This window comes from Epinephelus lanceolatus, chromosome 17 (genome assembly GCF_041903045.1).
Source record: "Epinephelus lanceolatus isolate andai-2023 chromosome 17, ASM4190304v1, whole genome shotgun sequence".
Classification (NCBI taxonomy): Eukaryota; Metazoa; Chordata; class Actinopteri; order Perciformes; family Serranidae; genus Epinephelus; species Epinephelus lanceolatus.
The window spans coordinates 28,410,369-28,427,246 of record NC_135750.1 but is presented as its reverse complement, the minus strand read 5'-3'; the positions used below and the strand labels follow the sequence as shown (position 1 = coordinate 28,427,246).

General features: G+C 42.7%; 1 protein-coding gene across 10 annotated transcripts in view; it reads left to right on the top strand.

Annotated features, from left to right (window-relative positions):
* The window catches only part of lyst (lysosomal trafficking regulator), a 76,130-nt gene extending 59,772 nt beyond the window's left edge, over nt 1–16,358 (top strand). For all 10 annotated transcript variants that reach the window (XM_078160893.1, XM_078160897.1, XM_078160899.1 and 7 more), the window contains 23 exons: nt 37–246; nt 682–858; nt 1,066–1,142; nt 1,261–1,449; nt 3,641–3,786; nt 3,869–3,965; nt 4,145–4,206; nt 4,414–4,469; nt 4,561–4,713; nt 7,935–8,179; nt 8,564–8,630; nt 8,718–8,874; nt 9,407–9,547; nt 9,642–9,859; nt 10,848–11,078; nt 11,199–11,388; nt 11,489–11,625; nt 11,766–11,864; nt 12,365–12,504; nt 13,264–13,361; nt 13,461–13,617; nt 13,722–13,793; nt 13,905–16,358. In XM_078160893.1, coding sequence (XP_078017019.1) covers nt 37–246; nt 682–858; nt 1,066–1,142; nt 1,261–1,449; nt 3,641–3,786; nt 3,869–3,965; nt 4,145–4,206; nt 4,414–4,469; nt 4,561–4,713; nt 7,935–8,179; nt 8,564–8,630; nt 8,718–8,874; nt 9,407–9,547; nt 9,642–9,859; nt 10,848–11,078; nt 11,199–11,388; nt 11,489–11,625; nt 11,766–11,864; nt 12,365–12,504; nt 13,264–13,361; nt 13,461–13,617; nt 13,722–13,793; nt 13,905–14,043 — 3,258 coding nt within the window. In that variant the 3' untranslated portion in view covers nt 14,044–16,358. The remainder of the gene's footprint in view (nt 1–36; nt 247–681; nt 859–1,065; nt 1,143–1,260; nt 1,450–3,640; nt 3,787–3,868; nt 3,966–4,144; nt 4,207–4,413; nt 4,470–4,560; nt 4,714–7,934; nt 8,180–8,563; nt 8,631–8,717; nt 8,875–9,406; nt 9,548–9,641; nt 9,860–10,847; nt 11,079–11,198; nt 11,389–11,488; nt 11,626–11,765; nt 11,865–12,364; nt 12,505–13,263; nt 13,362–13,460; nt 13,618–13,721; nt 13,794–13,904) is intronic.
* The last annotated feature ends 520 nt before the right edge of the window (nt 16,359–16,878 follow it).

Genomic DNA, 16,878 nt, shown 5'->3' with positions numbered 1-16,878 from the left:
TCATGAGACCCTACGTTGATGTTTGTGATGTCACAGGGCAGCACGGGTCGAGGAGGAGCCCCACATCAGCAGTGGCGAAGGATCCTGTGGTCATGTCGGGACACTTTCCGGGTCCAAATTGGCCGCCTGCTCGTGCACACTCTCAGCCCTGCACTTCCCCTGTCTGACAGGAAGGAGTCACTGGAGTTTGTGTTTGATCCCAGACATTTGGATATTCTCAAGGAGAGCCTCAGCCCAGGTCTAGAGGTGAGGGTGGAGGAAATGCATCATTTAAGTCTGTTTGTCACCCCACACATCAACTCAGCTTTTCCTCACTGCCAAACGTTAGACACCTAAATTATATATTTCTGGCCATTTTTACCCACCCAGTGCAGAAATTGTGTTTGTTTGTGAGTGAGTGTTCAGTGTATTAGCTTTGCTTGTCATTTTCACTCCTACAGACAAGTTTTCCAGGAGCTGTCAGGCACTGGCTCTAAAATAACTTAGATAGATGTTTTCATGCTGTTCAGCAGCCCCCTTGCATCGCCATAGGAGTCTTCTTTCACTCCTCCTCTCAGGCTTTACCGAGGGTCAGCTAGCCGGATAAGGCTTGTTCCCTGTCCATCAATGTATGTGACTTGCTTCCAACCAACAAAAATTGAATATGTGCTTTATTCTACTCTCTCACTCTGTGTCACTCAGCATGGACCAAAGTTGTCACTGTACCTGTATGAGATGCTGCACGATCACAAGGACAGCCTCACCAAAGACGAGCAGAACGCCGTGGGTGTATTCATGACCTCGCTCAAGCTTTGTGGCCATCGCTGCATCCCGCCCAACTCTCCGCACAAACAAGACTTGCTCAAGGCCTTAAAAGAGGTAAGTCCTACAAACAGTTTTTAAAGCAGGAAACAGTTTCCAAGAAACTCAGTGTTGTGTGAAACTAGTATGAATACCAACTTTTATGCAAGTGGAAAATCTTGGTTGTCCATAAATGTTCAGAGCAGCCTATCAGGTTTCTTTGTAGCCAGAAAATAAAGCTAATGTGAGTTAAGGACTTCTTTACTTGTAATTTTATTCATACAGGAAAAATTCAAGTATGAAGCAGAAGAGAAAACAAGCAAACTGGCATGGGAGAAGAAAATGGCCAACACTCAGAGGAAGTGAGTAGGGGCTTTTTTTCCTGATGTGAGACTGATGTTCAGTACAAGAAAATACTGGTAAGAATCATGTCTTTGTTCCGCTCTTCCATTCACTCCATTCCTTCCTGTTCTCCCGCAGTCTTATCCAGAGGCTGGATGGAAAGTCCAAGGACATTTCAAAGATTGCAGCTGATATCACCCAGAATGTATCTCTGCGACAAGGCATGGAGAGAAAGAAAGTCATCCAGCACATCAGGGGACTCTATAAGACTGACCTCAGCGCCAGCCGCCACTGGCAGGAGCTGGTGCAACAACTCACGCATGACCGGTAGGCATCGACATTTATCTTTTGTAGGGGCTTACGCAATATTGGAACAAAGTGCAATAATAAAATCGTTACTGTAATGATGATTGTTATTATAATGGTTATTATTTTCTCCTCTTTATTTTCTGGTCATTTTCTTCAAAATAAACTGTAGAGAAAATGATGTTTTAATGTGAAGCAATTATGTTGCAGTTTGTGTTTGAATAAACACATTTGAATTAGATAAAAGATGATTTCAGACACACAGAGCATCAGAATATCTTAGAAGAAACTGTTTGTAAAACAATGAAATCAAGTAAACTTTTTTATCTATATATTCGTACATCCACATCCACTGAGGCAAGACAAGACTCAGAGTCTACTGCTATGCGAGCACCTCTGTCAAGCTATACTAATGCACAGCTTACAGCGTAATGCTAACATCATAATGGCAATATATTGACATGCAAAAATACTAACGCTGATTATCAAGTACAATGTTTAGCATGTTACCTTAGCATATTAGCATTCTAACATTTACTAATTGGCGCAAATTCTTTGATAAATTCTTTGACCTGCTTGTGGCATTAAAAAGTTATGGGATAGTAATAATAATAATAATAATAAACTTAATTTATATAGCACTTTTCATACAAGAAATGCAGCACAAAGTGCTTTACAATTAGGGCAGTAAAAGCACTGAATGCTTCACATGAAAATAGACATAATGGACATAAAGCAGGCAAGGCAACTCAATATAAAGGGACATTTAAAACAGTTTAAAACATGGATTAATTGATTCATAAGAGTTGTAGAACTATAAATCATAAAATCAAGCAAGATTTTAAAAGAGTTGCAGCAGCATGAAGCGTAAATAGAAAAGAAAAGCTTAAAAAGAAACCGAGTTTCAGACCTGTATCGGCAGGTCAGAGCTAGTTAAAGGCTAAAGCGAACAGATACGTTTTTAGCTTTCTTTAGTGAGCTGGCTTCTCTGATATTTTTAAGTAGTGTATTCCATAGCTTTGGGGCGTAACTGACAAAGGCTGCATCCCCGATTTTCTTCTGGCTGTTACTGGAAACCTCCAGTAAACCAGCAGCAGATGATTGCAGTGTTCTTGGAGGCAAATAGTTAACAAGGGAGTTAGCATTGTAGCTCGGTCCCAGATCGTGTATGGCTTTGTATATAAGGAAGAAGAGCTTAAAATCAATTATAAATGTAACAGGAAGTCAGTGTAGAGCAGCTGAGACTGGCCTGATATGCGCTCTCCTCTTGGTTCTGGTTAATAGCTGAGCTATGAATCACTTTCTCTGCATCTTTTCATTTAGAAATGGCCGTACCTTGGCTATGTGTCTGAGGTGGATAAATGATGTTTTCTTCACCTTGTTAAAGCGGGACTTGAAGCTTAGATCTGAACCAAGGATCATAAAGACTTTAAGAAATTATTGCTCATCCATTTATTTATTGCCAAAAGACAGGTAGTAATGGAGTTAGTTGCGCATTTCAGTCTGGAATGCACCGAAGTGGTTGATCGACTGGTAAAAAAACAACATTTAATGCAATTTCCACAATTTCTGAGCTAAGTTAACTGCTAAATTATGTTTTGGCAAATTTTATTCAGCAGAGTAATCTAAATTCTGTATCAAACTCTTCCCCAAAATGCTAGACATATAATTATAATGAAGAAATACCAAATCCTGTTATTAACTCCACCAAGGAAGTTTTTTTCTTCGGTTTGTTTGTCTGTCAGCAAGATTACAGAAAAACTACAGGCAGGATTTTCATGAAACTCAGTGGAAGGGTGTAGCATGGGCCAAGGAGAAACCATTCAATTTTGGAGCAGATCTGCATCACCATACAGATACATGAATTATTTGTCTCTTGTTAACATTGCAACATAGGCCATTTGGCATTGGCGGAGGGCTGCGCTTTCGGAGTGCCCTTCTATTTTTAATGTATGTTTCTGGCCTAAACCTGCCAAACAAAAGTATTTAGACTCCATCTGAAAATATCTGGACCAGGCTTAAAAAACTGGCCAACTGAAATTAATGTGAACAGTAGGATTAAAACTCCTTCCCAGGATATTAAACCCCCCAGTTACCTAAAACAATATCGACCTTGGTGTCCTCAGTGGAAACTGCGGCTCTGCAGTGAGGTTACTTTTGTATTGATATGAGTAGACAAAGTGTTTGAGAGGGCTGTAATGGTCTGTTTCAGTGCTGTTTGGTACGACCAGACATCCTACCCAACTTCCTGGCAGCTGGATCCCACTGAAGGGCCCAACAGGGAGCGACGGCGACTACAGAGATGCTACCTCACCATTCCTAACAAATACCTGCTCAAAGACAGACGCAAGTCTGAAGGTGAAAGCAATACGACAGATTCTCTAGTGCTCGTGTGTTGTTAACTTTAAGGTTCTTAATTTGACCTCCATGTCCTGTTTAGACACAGTGAAACCACCGTTGTCCTTCCTGTTTGAGGATAAGACTCACTCCTCCTTCTCCTCCACTGTCAAAGACAAAGCCACCAGCGAGCCCATCAGGTATAATTTTCTACTCCTCTGTCACTCTGCCTGCCCTTAAGTCTTCAGTAAACATCATATTCCTCTCAGGAGGACAGGATGATCTAAAGAAGGCACATAAATGTCCCATCATCTTGTGCTGCACTTTGCTTTATTCAGTTGGTGCATTTCTTGTGTAAGAAATGTCTCTTTGTCCTTAGGTTCACCAGACGGTGCATCAGCGTTGCCCCCTCCAGAGAGACAGCAGGGGAGCTACTTCTGGGTAAGACACTGACCATCTCTCACAGCTGCTCCATGCATAATATAGTCAGCCGGTCAAAAGCACAAAGAGTAATGTGCTCTCTCTGAGGCACGGGAGAATATTGCTCTCCCCTCACGCACAAGTGTTTGTTAGTTATTCAGCGGGGGAAGCTTTTGTTTGTCTCGCTCTTAGTACACCGAATCTCACTCACCCTGTGTCGTCTCACAGGAAAGTCTGGGATGTACTTTGTGGAGGACAATGCTGCTGATGCTCATGACAGCCAGGTAAAAGACCAGACGACTGCTCAGGATTATTCACTGCCAGAGGGTTATGTGAGTCCGCCTGGTGACGTAATGATGTGATGTGTTTGGACAGAGTCTTCATGGGGAGACAGAGGCACCCTCTTTCTCTTGGACGTACGAGGAGATCAAGGAGGTGCACAAGCGCTGGTGGCAGTTAAGAGACAACGCAGTGGAGATATTCCTCACCAATGGCAGGACCCTGCTGTTAGCCTTTGACAACACCAAGGTGAGGCACAAGTCGCTTGGAATAATAAATGAAGGAAGCTGTGATGTGACTGGAAAGTTGACTGTCCAGGAAACAGATGAATTAACAGTTGAACAGTTCATGTTTTGGTGTGTTAACTTCAGCTGTTTATTATGTTACTGCAAAGAATCGAGTCGGCTAATGATCAGGGATGCAACAACTCATCAGCCCAATATTGGTATCGACTTGTTGACTGCTATCGGCAAATAAGATGGCATTCAGTAAAGGCAGTGGCCGATGTTTACTGTTGTGTCACATCAATTTTGCGTAGGCTAAGAATCAGGGCTTTAAACTAACATGGTCTTGTAGTCCTGGGAACAGTAGAAAATATGTTTGGAATGAAGAGATCTTCCTTGGGTTGTCTTCGGGACAAGAGGACACAGTACACTAATTATCAGGGGACGCACTTAATCTGATCATGCTAACGTTACATTTCGAACAACAAGTGTTAAAATCGTGAGGAGGAGAGCTAGTTAGCATTAGCTGTTAGCAGTCAGTGGCTGGAACTAACAGCTAACAGAGGTCGAATTGAGTTAGATTATGATACGTTCAAGCTCTATTCAGTTAAAATGAATACTAGGTGAAGGTAAATTATAACGTTATTATGATGTATTCAAGTGTAGTCATGTAAAATTCAGTTTTTGGTGAGAAACTTTAAAAATACAGTTGTTTGAAAAAATTATTGTGTTTCTGTTTTCACAACAGTCTTAAATAGATTTTAGAGAGGGAATAATGATAGTAAAAAGGCTTTTGAAACTGTTAATTTGAAACAAAAGATTTTTTCACTTGAAAGACGATTATTTTAAAGCTTGTTTCATAAATTTGTTGAAGATCAATAATATAAAAAATAAAGAGTAACAACAACAGCAACAAAAAAAAAGCTAAATTGTTTTAAACATTGGTAACGATATCAGCCCAGAATTTGACAATTGGTACATGCCTACTTGAAGATCCGTTGCTAGACTACCCAGCAGATCACAAAAGAAAGACTCAGTCCACGTTTAATTGGAATATAAAAATGTAGCTGCACAGGATGGACTGTTGTAACAACGGACAAGATGAGAGAGTGTAGTGATGCTCAAAGAAACCATTGTATGAACAGGCAAAATCATGCTGCTGGAAAAAATTGGCACTGAGAGTTAATTGTTGAATTACCTTCTATCCCTGATACCTGCCGAGCTCTGTAGTATTCTGTGCCAGGAATCGATCATGATGATTAGATACTGTACCATCATGCTGATCAAAGAGAAAAAAAAGCACTGTTATTATTTGATGCTGCTTTTAGTGAAGTAGTTAAAGAGTGTTTGATATGGTTGGACATGTGACTAAGCAAGTCAGGGGTTTACAGCGGGTATTTCCAGTGCAAAGGATTCAGAGAAGGAGAACAGATCATCTGTTGTCTGCAGACTCACAAAACTCTTTCCTGGACAAACAGGCCAAGATTTTTCCCTGTGCATTTATTCCAAGTTTGGACTGATATTTATTGGTTTTTAGTTTAATGTCTCAATTACCATTTGATGGACTGTCATGAAATTTGGTTCAGGCATTTATATCCCCCTGGAGATTAACTGTAGTTTCTTTGGTGATCCTCTGACTTCTCAGCTAGCACCACCATGTCATTGTCCAATACTTCAGCTGTACTTTGTGTTTAGTGTTAATTACCTGTTGAAAATGTTAGCAGGCTAGCATACTAAACGAACATGATGAACATGATACCTCCTTAACATCAGCATGCTAGTATGCTGACATTAGCATTTAGCTCCCTGCAGCCTCACAGAGGAGGGCTGTAGATTCTGTTAAAGTATGTTTTTAAGCATTTTATGTATTTATTGAAAGCTGATAGTGTGACATGACAGGAAATTATGGTGTCCCCAGCTGGACAGGAAGCTGGGATATTTTGGATTGTGATTGGCCAAGCGATAGACCGCCATCGTGTTCCAGTGGTGCTGATTGTTGAAGGCTGATACAAGGATTTTTTTCTGTTGAGGTTATTGATAGTTAAATATTAGGGTTGGGAATGATTAACCGATACGACCGGATATCCAGTTTGACAAGCGAGAGATACGGCTGCGTCGGTAGCAGCCTCCTCAATCGATACGAATCAGCCATGAATCCTTAGATGAATCGACTGTAGAGTCATGGATCGGGTATCGCGAGACTAGCAATCGGTTGACTGGCTTCAACAGTTTGTATCTCTAAAACAACGCGAGAGCTGGCGGCATGCTCCGTAGCAGGCATTACTGACAACTATATTGGATGTAAACATCAGTGCCAGCTTGACCAGTGGAGCTGAGGAACAGAAGCTAATGCTGGTTGGATAAACCAGGGAGCAGCCAAGCCGCAGCAGAAACTAAAGGCGAATCCTACCAGTTGTGGGTTGAACGGGGGGTCACAGACACAGACAGAAATACGTATTCCTGTCAAATACGGCGGCCATAGCGCTCCGCCGCGCAAGATAACGGCTTACCGGCGACCGAGAAGTCTTCGTCGATGTCATGACTGCCCAAAAATACCTGAACAGCCAAGCTGTGGCAGCACCAGCACACAGGTATGTGGCGTGTCAGAGGAGAAATGAGCCGTTCACATTTCCACAAACCTCACTGCACTTCAGGGACTGTTCCTTACTTATCAGAGGAGGAGGGTGGCTGGTTGAAGTGGTCTTTTACAAATTTGAAAATATTGTAAAAATGTCACTTTTATAGAATTGGCTTCTTTATTTTATAATATATGATTAATGTCTACATCAACAAATGTTAACCATAGAATCGTATCAAATCATATCGAATCGTAACGTTACTACACTGTATCGAATCGTATCGAATCGTTCTGTATTAAAAATATATCGTTTTTGAAACGTAGCGTAACCCGTGTATCTAGATACGTATCGAATCGTCTATCACAGACATTCCCATCCCTATTAAATATTTAAAGGAGCACTTGATATATTTTCAGTGTTACCTTTAGCATCACTCCACATGATAAATAAATAAATTAATTAATTAAATTCAAGACTAATTAAGTGGCTTTATGTTGATCAGCAGTTCCCTTAAGGCACCAGGCCTGAGTTAAAGAAAAGAAAGGAACACAACTAATTTTATTTGTCGAATTAAATCATTCAGATTTTAGTACTTTTTCCATGTTGTACTTCAGTCTCAACACTACAAATGAAAAACATCTCAAAGGGCTCTGTGTTTTCCCCCTAGTTCCGTGATGACGTCTACCACAACATCCTGACCTCTGATCTGCCCAACCTGCTGGAGCACGGAAATATCACAGCGCTCACTCAGCTGTGGGGCTCGGGTCAGATCTCAAACTTCGAGTACCTCACACATCTCAACAAGCACGCAGGCCGCTCCTTCAATGACCTGATGCAGTACCCGGTGTTCCCCTTCATCCTGCGAGATTACACCAGTGAGACGATCGACCTGCAGGACCCAAACATCTACAGGTCAGTGCTGGAAGGCAGCTCTGGTTTGGAAAGGCATTGAGATATTTATTTGAAAATTAGATAATATAATGGTATAAAGATTTGTTTTAGGCGCTGTATAAATCCTCTGCCATCAGATCGTACGTCTTGAAATAAGAATACAGCTCTCAGATGTTCTTAATAAGTGCTCCTCTTATTAATGCCAGAGCCCTCCACACTAATTTTAAATCAAGACAGATGCAGTTAATATCCATATTGTGGTATTTATTTATTTATTTGATATATTGGATGACAGATAAGGTCTCTCTGAAGTGAAGACTCAAAACACAGATTGGAGCATTTAAATTTGTCACAGATGAACATTGTGGCTCATTTCTTCTTTGTTTACATTTTGTTGTCCTGCAGGAATTTAGTTAAACCCATCGCAGTCCAGTCAAAAGAGAAAGAGGATCGCTACGTGGATAATTACAGGGTGAGGCCTGCTGTTTTTATTTCTTATTTGAGCATGAGTTTTTTGAGTTTGTTGGATGTTAAGAAAACGTGTATATTTGCTTCGCAGTACCTCGAGGAGGAGTACAAGAAGGGCATTCGTGAGGACGACCCCATGCCTCCTGTGCAGCCGTACCACTACGGCTCACACTACTCCAACAGCGGCACCGTGCTGCACTTTCTGGTTCGAATGCCTCCTTTCACCAAGATGTTCCTCGCATACCAGGGTGAGTCACATGTTAAGGATGAAAATCAGAAAACAAACTCCAGCTGTGCATCTTCTACAGCTTCTTTAGTTTCAGCAAGTTGTGTAAATGTTAACTGACTGACAGTCTGGGGCTCTTTAACAGCAGATAATTCTCATACATCTCCAAAAGTCCCACCTGTCTACATTATACTGACAGCTCCGACCTGTTTGATGCTGAGGCTTTTAGTACTGAAATGTTGGAACATCCTGATCTTAGATCTGACTGAGCAGCATGTTGTCGTAGCCGTGTTGCATCACGTGTTGGTCATGAAAGGTGACTTCGTCTTTATACTTCTCTCTGATCAACTCCTTGCCCTTCCTCTTCTTTTTTCTGTTTCTTCCTTCCTTGTTAATTATTTTTTCATTCATCCGTCTCTCTCCTCTGATCCTGCGAGGCATCTTTTTATGTGATCGCAAATGTATTCAGTGAGCGTGGTGTCTAAGGTCATGAAAGGGGATCTTTTCAATCAGTGAGTCGAATCTGTAATTAGATTGTCTTTGGCCTTAATCAGACCAGAGCTTTGATATCCCGGACCGAACGTTTCACTCCATGAACACCACGTGGCGCCTGTCCTCCTACGAGTCTATGACTGACGTGAAGGAGCTCATCCCAGAGTTTTTCTACCTCCCAGAATTTCTGGTCAACAGAGAGGGTAATTATCATCCATTTAATCTGTATACATATTTCTTACACCAGTATACATTTTTCTCGTGTACTAAAAAGTAACCTTTTTTTTGCCTTTACAGGTTTTGATTTTGGTGTTCGTCAAAATGGTGAGAGGGTGAATCATGTGAATTTGCCGCCCTGGGCCCGCAACGACCCACGTCTGTTCATTCTCATCCACCGGCAAGCGCTGGAGTCGGACCAGGTCTCCCAGACACTGTGCCAGTGGATTGACCTGGTGTTTGGGCTCAAGCAGAAAGGCAAAGCTGCTGTCCATGCCATCAACGTCTTCCACCCAGCTGTAAGTAGCTGCTGTGGGAGCCCGTTTCTACTAGTGTGTTAAATTACAAGATTCTGTAAGTTATTTTAGATGTGAAACTTTCTCAAAATAAGGAGTTAGCATTGTCTCTTATTATTCTAAGATACTCAAGGATTATTTTGAGAAAGCTTCTCATTATATTGAGATACTAACTCGCAATTTTGTGGTAATGACTCGTTATATTAAAACATAAACTCATTTTGATAAAGTTCCTCACGCTGAGAAACTTTCTCATGATTCTGGGATACTAACTCATTATTTGGAGCAACTTTCTCATTACTTTGAGAAACTAAATTGTTATTTTGAGATATTGCGCCATTTTTTTTAAGATACCAACTCATTATTTGGAGAAAGTTTCTTATTATTTTGGGATACTAGATCATTATTTTATGATAGTGCGTCATTATTTTTGGATACTACATCATTATTTTGAGATACTAACTCATTATTTTAAGAAAGTTTTTCATTTTTTTGTGATACTAGGTCATTTTTTTTTAGATATTATGTCCTTTTTTTTTAGATACCAACTCATTATTTTCAGATACTACATCATTCTTGTGATATACTAGGTCATTATTTTAAGAGAGGTTTTCATTGTTTTGTGCTACTAGGTCATAATTTTGAAATATCACATAATTTTTTAGATATTAACTCAGTGTTTTATGAAAGTTTCTTATTATTTTGGGATACTAGGTCATTATTTTGAAATACTACGGCATTTTTTTGAGACAAGCAAGTCATTATTTCAAGAAAGCTTTTCATTAATATAAGCTATGAAGTCATTAATTCCAAAAAGTTAAAAATTATTTTAAGATACCATCTCAAAGTTCCTCTTTATAATGACTTACAGGATCTTTTTTTAATTCATCACACTGGCATAAATGGGATTCCATAAGCTGCCTATTTCACATGTGATAGAAATTATTGGGAAAGTTGTTGCTTACACACATTTTCATATTATTTTTCACAGACCTATTTCGGCATGGACGTTTCAGCTGTAGAAGACCCAGTGCAGCGACGGGCCCTGGAGACGATGATTAAGACATATGGACAGACACCCAGGCAGCTCTTCAGTGCCTCTCATGTCAGCAGGACCGGCCCCAAACTCATGATGGAGGGGGAGCTGCCGGCAGCCATGGGTCTCCTGGTTCAGCTGGCCTTCAGAGAAACCAGAGAACAGGCCAAGGAAATAGTCTGCCCGGTAATCTTCTGTGTGGCGGTAGTGACAGTGACAGCCTGCTGTGCGCTGAGGAATGACTTAATACATTGTCCATGAAATGATCTACTGCTCACCTGGCAATTTCCTCTTCCTCCCCCACAGAGCCCACTGCCGTGGATCAAAGGTCTGAAGTGGGGTGAGTATGTGGGCTCGCCCTCTGCTCCAGACCCAGTGGTGTGTTTCAGCCAGCCGCACGGGGAGAGGTTCGGATCCCTGCTGGCTCTGCCGACGCGAGCCATCTGCGGCCTGTCCCGCAAGTTCTGCCTCATGATGATTTACAGCAAGGAGCAGGGTAGGAAGCCCACCGGTCACTCACAAGTCAGCCTTGATGCACAGGGTGGTTTGCACAGTGTCATGCTGACTCCATTAATTTCATGTTCTCTGCTCTGTAGGTGTTCGGAGCATGCACAGCACAGACATCCAGTGGTCGGCCATCTTGAGCTGGGGCTACGCGGACAACATATTGAGGCTGAAGAGCAAGCAGAGCGAGCCACCTATCAACTTCATTCAGTGTTCACAACTTCACCAGGTAAGCACTGCAGAGCACCTGTTATCGAAAGGAATTACTCCTCTCCCTTCAGTGTTACACAACTCTACACTGCGGATCGACCAATAAGCTGTCAGGTTTCTCGTTTCCTCTGTCCAAACGCCTGTCTCTCTCTCCTCCAGGTGACCAGCTGCGCCTGGGTGCCCGATGGCTGCCAGCTATTTACAGGCAGCAAGTGTGGAGTCATCACCGCCTACAGCAACCGCTTCACCAGCACCACGGTGGGTTTCCATGGCGACGTCCCCCTCTAACCTTCCGCCTCCACATCAACACCCAATCCACCCACCCACCTCCCATTACCCCCCACCATCCCCCCTCCCTCCCTACCCCTCTTTAGACCGCCTCACCGTGCTCAAACGCTCAGCTTCATTAGTCACATCACAGTTGCCCTTGAAACACATTTCCACCGAGCCTACAAGTGGGATTAGAGGTCTGGGAGTTCAGTCATCAGAGAGGCTTTCAGACTTTCATCGGTCCCCACCAATAGGAATCTAGATTTCCTATTTTCTCTGTCTCTGAAGGGTGTTTCAGAAGCAATTGATTTGTGCTGTTCAGAAAATCCTGTTGGAGATTCATTAATGCAGGTTTTTTTTTTAGCAAACAGTAAAACCGAGATGCCTCATCCATGCTAACCCTGAATCACATGCAGCTATTCAGATCTGGATGTCCTCTGTAGATGGGCTCTAATATGTGTCTGGATTTGGAAACTGTCTCTTCACAGCCGTCAGAGATGGAGGTGGAATCTCAGGTTCACCTGTACGGACACACGGGGGAAGTCACCAGCCTGTTTGTCTGCAAACCCTACAGCATCCTCATCAGTGTCAGCAAAGATGGCACCTGCATCCTCTGGGACCTGAACAGGTCGGTGTGTGTGTGGGATATGAAAACAGAAGGAACTGCCCTAAAGGGACACTTCAACCCAAAGTCAAAAATAGATGTTTTTCCTCTTCCCAGTAGTGCTATTTATCAATCTAGAATGTTTTAGTGTGAGATGTCTGCCTACTCCCAAATATAATGGAACTAGATGGCACTCAGCTTGTGGTGCTCAAAGTGCCAAAAAATACATGTGAAATACATACACCATATCACAGTACAGAAGGAAGCGTGCATCTACAGCTAGCTCCATTAGCACCACTGAGCTAGTTAACTTTACAGCTTAGTCAAGAAGGAAACCATTAATGTTTTAATCTCCTGCTGTCATGAGCATGAGCCTCTCGTCCATAAGGAGATGCACGCTTCCTCCTGCATGGTGATGCAGTTGGCAAGTGTAGTTTGGTAGAAGGAAAATAGTTCCTACATGAAGCTGCTCACAACAAGGTCTGCGGATTATCCTGAGTAACTGTGTCATGATTTCTGGAAAGAGACATTTTTCACATGTATTTTTTGGGACTTTGAGCACCACAAGCTGAGTGCTAGTACCATTATATTAGAGAGAAGGCAGACATCTCTACCGCGATATCTCCAACATTTGGCAATTCACACCAAAACAATCTAGACTGATAAACAGCACTACAGGTAAGAGGAAAATATGTATTTTTGATTTTGGGGTGAACTGTGACTTTAATGATTTGTATGTCTTCTGTGTGTAGTAAAGTAAAGTGGTGCTCTGTCTTTCTTCAGGCTCTGCTATGTACAAAGCCTCACAGGCCACAAAAGCCCAGTGACTTCAGTGTCTGCCAGCGAGACTACGGGTGACATTGCAACCGTTTGTGACTCAGGTGAACGCCGCTCCACTCTGTGTCCTCTCAGGCTTCATCACACCGTCTTGTAGACTGAAACAATGTTGTGAGTTATGACACATGATTCTGTGTTTCCAGTGGGCGGAGGCAGCGACCTGCGTCTGTGGACGGTGAACGGTGACCTAATCGGTCACGTCCACTGTAGAGAGATCATCTGTTCCGTGGCATTCTCCAACCAGCCCGAGGGCGTTTCTGTCAATGTCATCGCTGGTGGGCTAGAGAATGGCGTCGTCAGGTGAGCAGGGATTTGGTTTTTTTTGTTTTTTATGTGCTTCTTTTTTTCTCAAGCCACTGAATCATCCACACTTTTGTCTTCTTCTATGTGTGAAATATTTCCAGGTTGTGGAGCACCTGGGATTTAAAACCAGTGAGAGAGATCACCTTTTCCAAGTCAAGCAAACCCATCATCAGGTATCTCACTAGCGCTACAACCCTGCTAGTCTTTGCTTTTATATGAGATGCCACCACTGTGAATATATGTTTAATAATACTGATGGTAATGTCCTCTCCTGTGTGCCGCAGCCTGACTTACTCGTGTGACGGCCACCACCTCTACACAGCCAACAGCGAGGGCACAGTGATGGCGTGGTGTCGGCGGGACCAGCAGCGCATGAAGCTGCCCATGTTCTACTCCTTCCTGAGCAGCTACGCCGCAGGCTGACTGTGTGTCTGACGTTTACTACTGTCCAGTTCTCAGCAAGAGGAGCCCCCCCCCCTCCTCCTTCTCCTCCTCTTCCTCCTCCTCCTCCTCTCTGCACTGACAGGGAGGAGGACATGTCAGCATGGCCTCAACCTCCCTGAACCCTCCCTAATTTTTATCTAAAGCCATCCCCAGCTGAGCAAACTCTCCCACAGCCGCTCCCAGCATCAAGATTATGAAAATAGTATTATATGTATATAAATATATATTTATAAACATACTGAAGTGGAATGTCGGGGGGAATAGATGAATATTTGGCTGAGGCTGCAACAGACACTTTATACAAAATGCATTTCTGAGAGCGTGTTTGGTTTGTTATGTCTTTTATTTTTGTTTCTCGCTGTTGAGTTTTTGTTGTGCAGAGATCCTTGCCTGATGTTGATTTTGCTGTTTCCTGGTAAGCTGCTATCGTCCGGCCAAAGCCGGACCCAAAGTGTGAAGATCCCCCCCCCCGTCTCTCACCTCGGTGGCACTCGGATCTCCCACAGCGCGTCGTCTGGCAGATTGCTGCCGGAGCTCGGCGAGCATTGTCCTGCTGATGCTGCAGTAGCCAGGAGGGAGGGAGCCCCTCCTCGCGTCTGTCACCGGGAGACGTCCCGCTCTGTGGGAGTGAGACGCTGCTCTGCTGGGCTGTCTGCTCCACTCAAGTCTAAACACTAGTGTCACGGCCCTGCATCACTTTGTATCTGAGCTCAGCGGAGGGATGGGGGGGGGCATTGGGATGAATTATTCCTTGTGTTGCCTGTTGTTCTGTCCTACTTTTGCATGCTCGAATGATGCTGACCTTGACTGTCTGTCTGTGGATGTGACATTTACTGTCATGATACTCCTTTATTAAGACCTGCCTTGGTGGAACCTGTCCTTTTGCATTAAGAAGTGTTAATATTCATTTATTTATTAGAAGCACCATGGAGGCTCATCTTTACTTCTTTCCTTCTCTTGTGTTTTACCAACTTGTCGCTCAAATGCACTAAAACTTTCTTCACTACTTAATTTAGTTTGCTGAGATTCTGAGAAAGCAAATAACAAACAGCAGTAGATGCCTGAAGCTGGAGAAGAAGCAGAGAGGAATCTCCTGAATGCCCCCTCGCTGATTTACAAGGCACGCTTAGTACCTGTGCAGCATTACAAAACGGGTGTAGTAGGTGGGAGGGCATGGTGAAGAGCGTCATATCCAGCAGACTGAGGTTCGAGAAGTTAGCGTTTCCTGCACTGATGAAGGTTTACAGCTCATCTCAGACTCTTACACACTACACTGATCAGTCCAGGAAACAGTCCACCAAACATTTCTCTCCTCAACCCACCCATGGATCCATGCAGCTATTCTTTACATTCCCACTCAGCCTACAGCACTTTCAGTTTGTCTGTCAGTATGTGTGTGAAATGGTAGTCAAAGCACTGTTTCGTCAGCTACCATTTAATTCAAGGAGAGCCAATGATCTGTGGTCTTAACGTGAACTGAGCTTTGATTTAACTCCACTAATAAATCTAATCCAGAAAGCAATATCAGACACGCAATAGGTCTTTCTTGTCATGTTTCATATGGGAAGAAGTTTGTTTTAACACAGCTGTGATTAAAAAAGAAGTTGTTTTGCCTTTGTGTCGACTGCAGTGAGCCTTCTGTGATGAAAAATGATGTCTTAAATTTTACACTTGGTGTTTGACTTGTTTACAAGAAAGGGAATATTTCTTCTTACATCAATGACGTCATTCCTTTTGTGTTGTTCTCCTGATTTGTTTTTTTTTTTTGTCTCCCTCTCAGCCCACCTGGACCCTCGTTGCGTGCAGCATCAAACCTGTACAAGACCTGATTTGTTACTGTGTTTGTTTACTGTGTTTAATGCCTGCATGTGTACATACATTTTACTCCTTGAAATGTATAAAAGTCTATGAGAACCACAACCTTTTCTTGTCTCTCCAACATCCACATGTGAAATTGTATGAATGTTTTTTCCCTCTTTTTTGGAGAAAATGGCAAAAAGCAGGGAGAAAAACTTGATAGTAATAGATCATGTTTTTTTCTGACACAGGAGGAAATATTATTTTTCTGTTGAACTATGCATAATTTAAGATCTTTGTCTAGAGTCGCTTAAATTGTGTCATTTAATTGATGTCTCCGGGCTGGTTTGGCATCATGGACTGAGGTTCTGAAAGGACATGTTTTATGTTTCTGTTTGTTTGTATATACAGTATGTGCGTGTGTGTATGTATGGACAAACCAAGTGATGAGTATAATATAAATATAGAAATATATATAAATATTTGAAGAAATATGACAACACCTTGTTTGTGTTTTTTTTTAATTTGTGTGGAGAAAGGTGCGTTCAGGGGCATCTAAAGCTAGAAGGAACCTCGGTGATCTTGCACAAATGGCTTAGATTAGAGGCATGACGAGGGAAAAGATTATTATGATTCACAAAGATGGAATCAGGATTTTTAATCTGGATGCAAATTCCCCCCAAAGAGCGGCGTTGTTATGGATGAGGCCCAGCAGTTACTATGGGGGGGACCCGGTGATGTCAAAGCTGATGTAAAAATGAAATGGGGAAGCCTGCAGATCTCAGGTGCCTTCTGCAGCAATAAAGCAAATTAGAAAAGCAGCAGATCCTAATTCGACTAATAAGGCTGCCTTGGTGCGTTTAGGGCCAGTTTGTACAGTAGAAACGCACCGTGCCTTGTTGCTGCTGCAGCTCCTGGTCCACTGATCGAGTGCTCCCTGCCCCACAGCCTGTATCTGATCGTCATACAGAGGTTTCCCCCCCTGCTGCATGCGTAACATCTCTCCAAGTCCAGCCG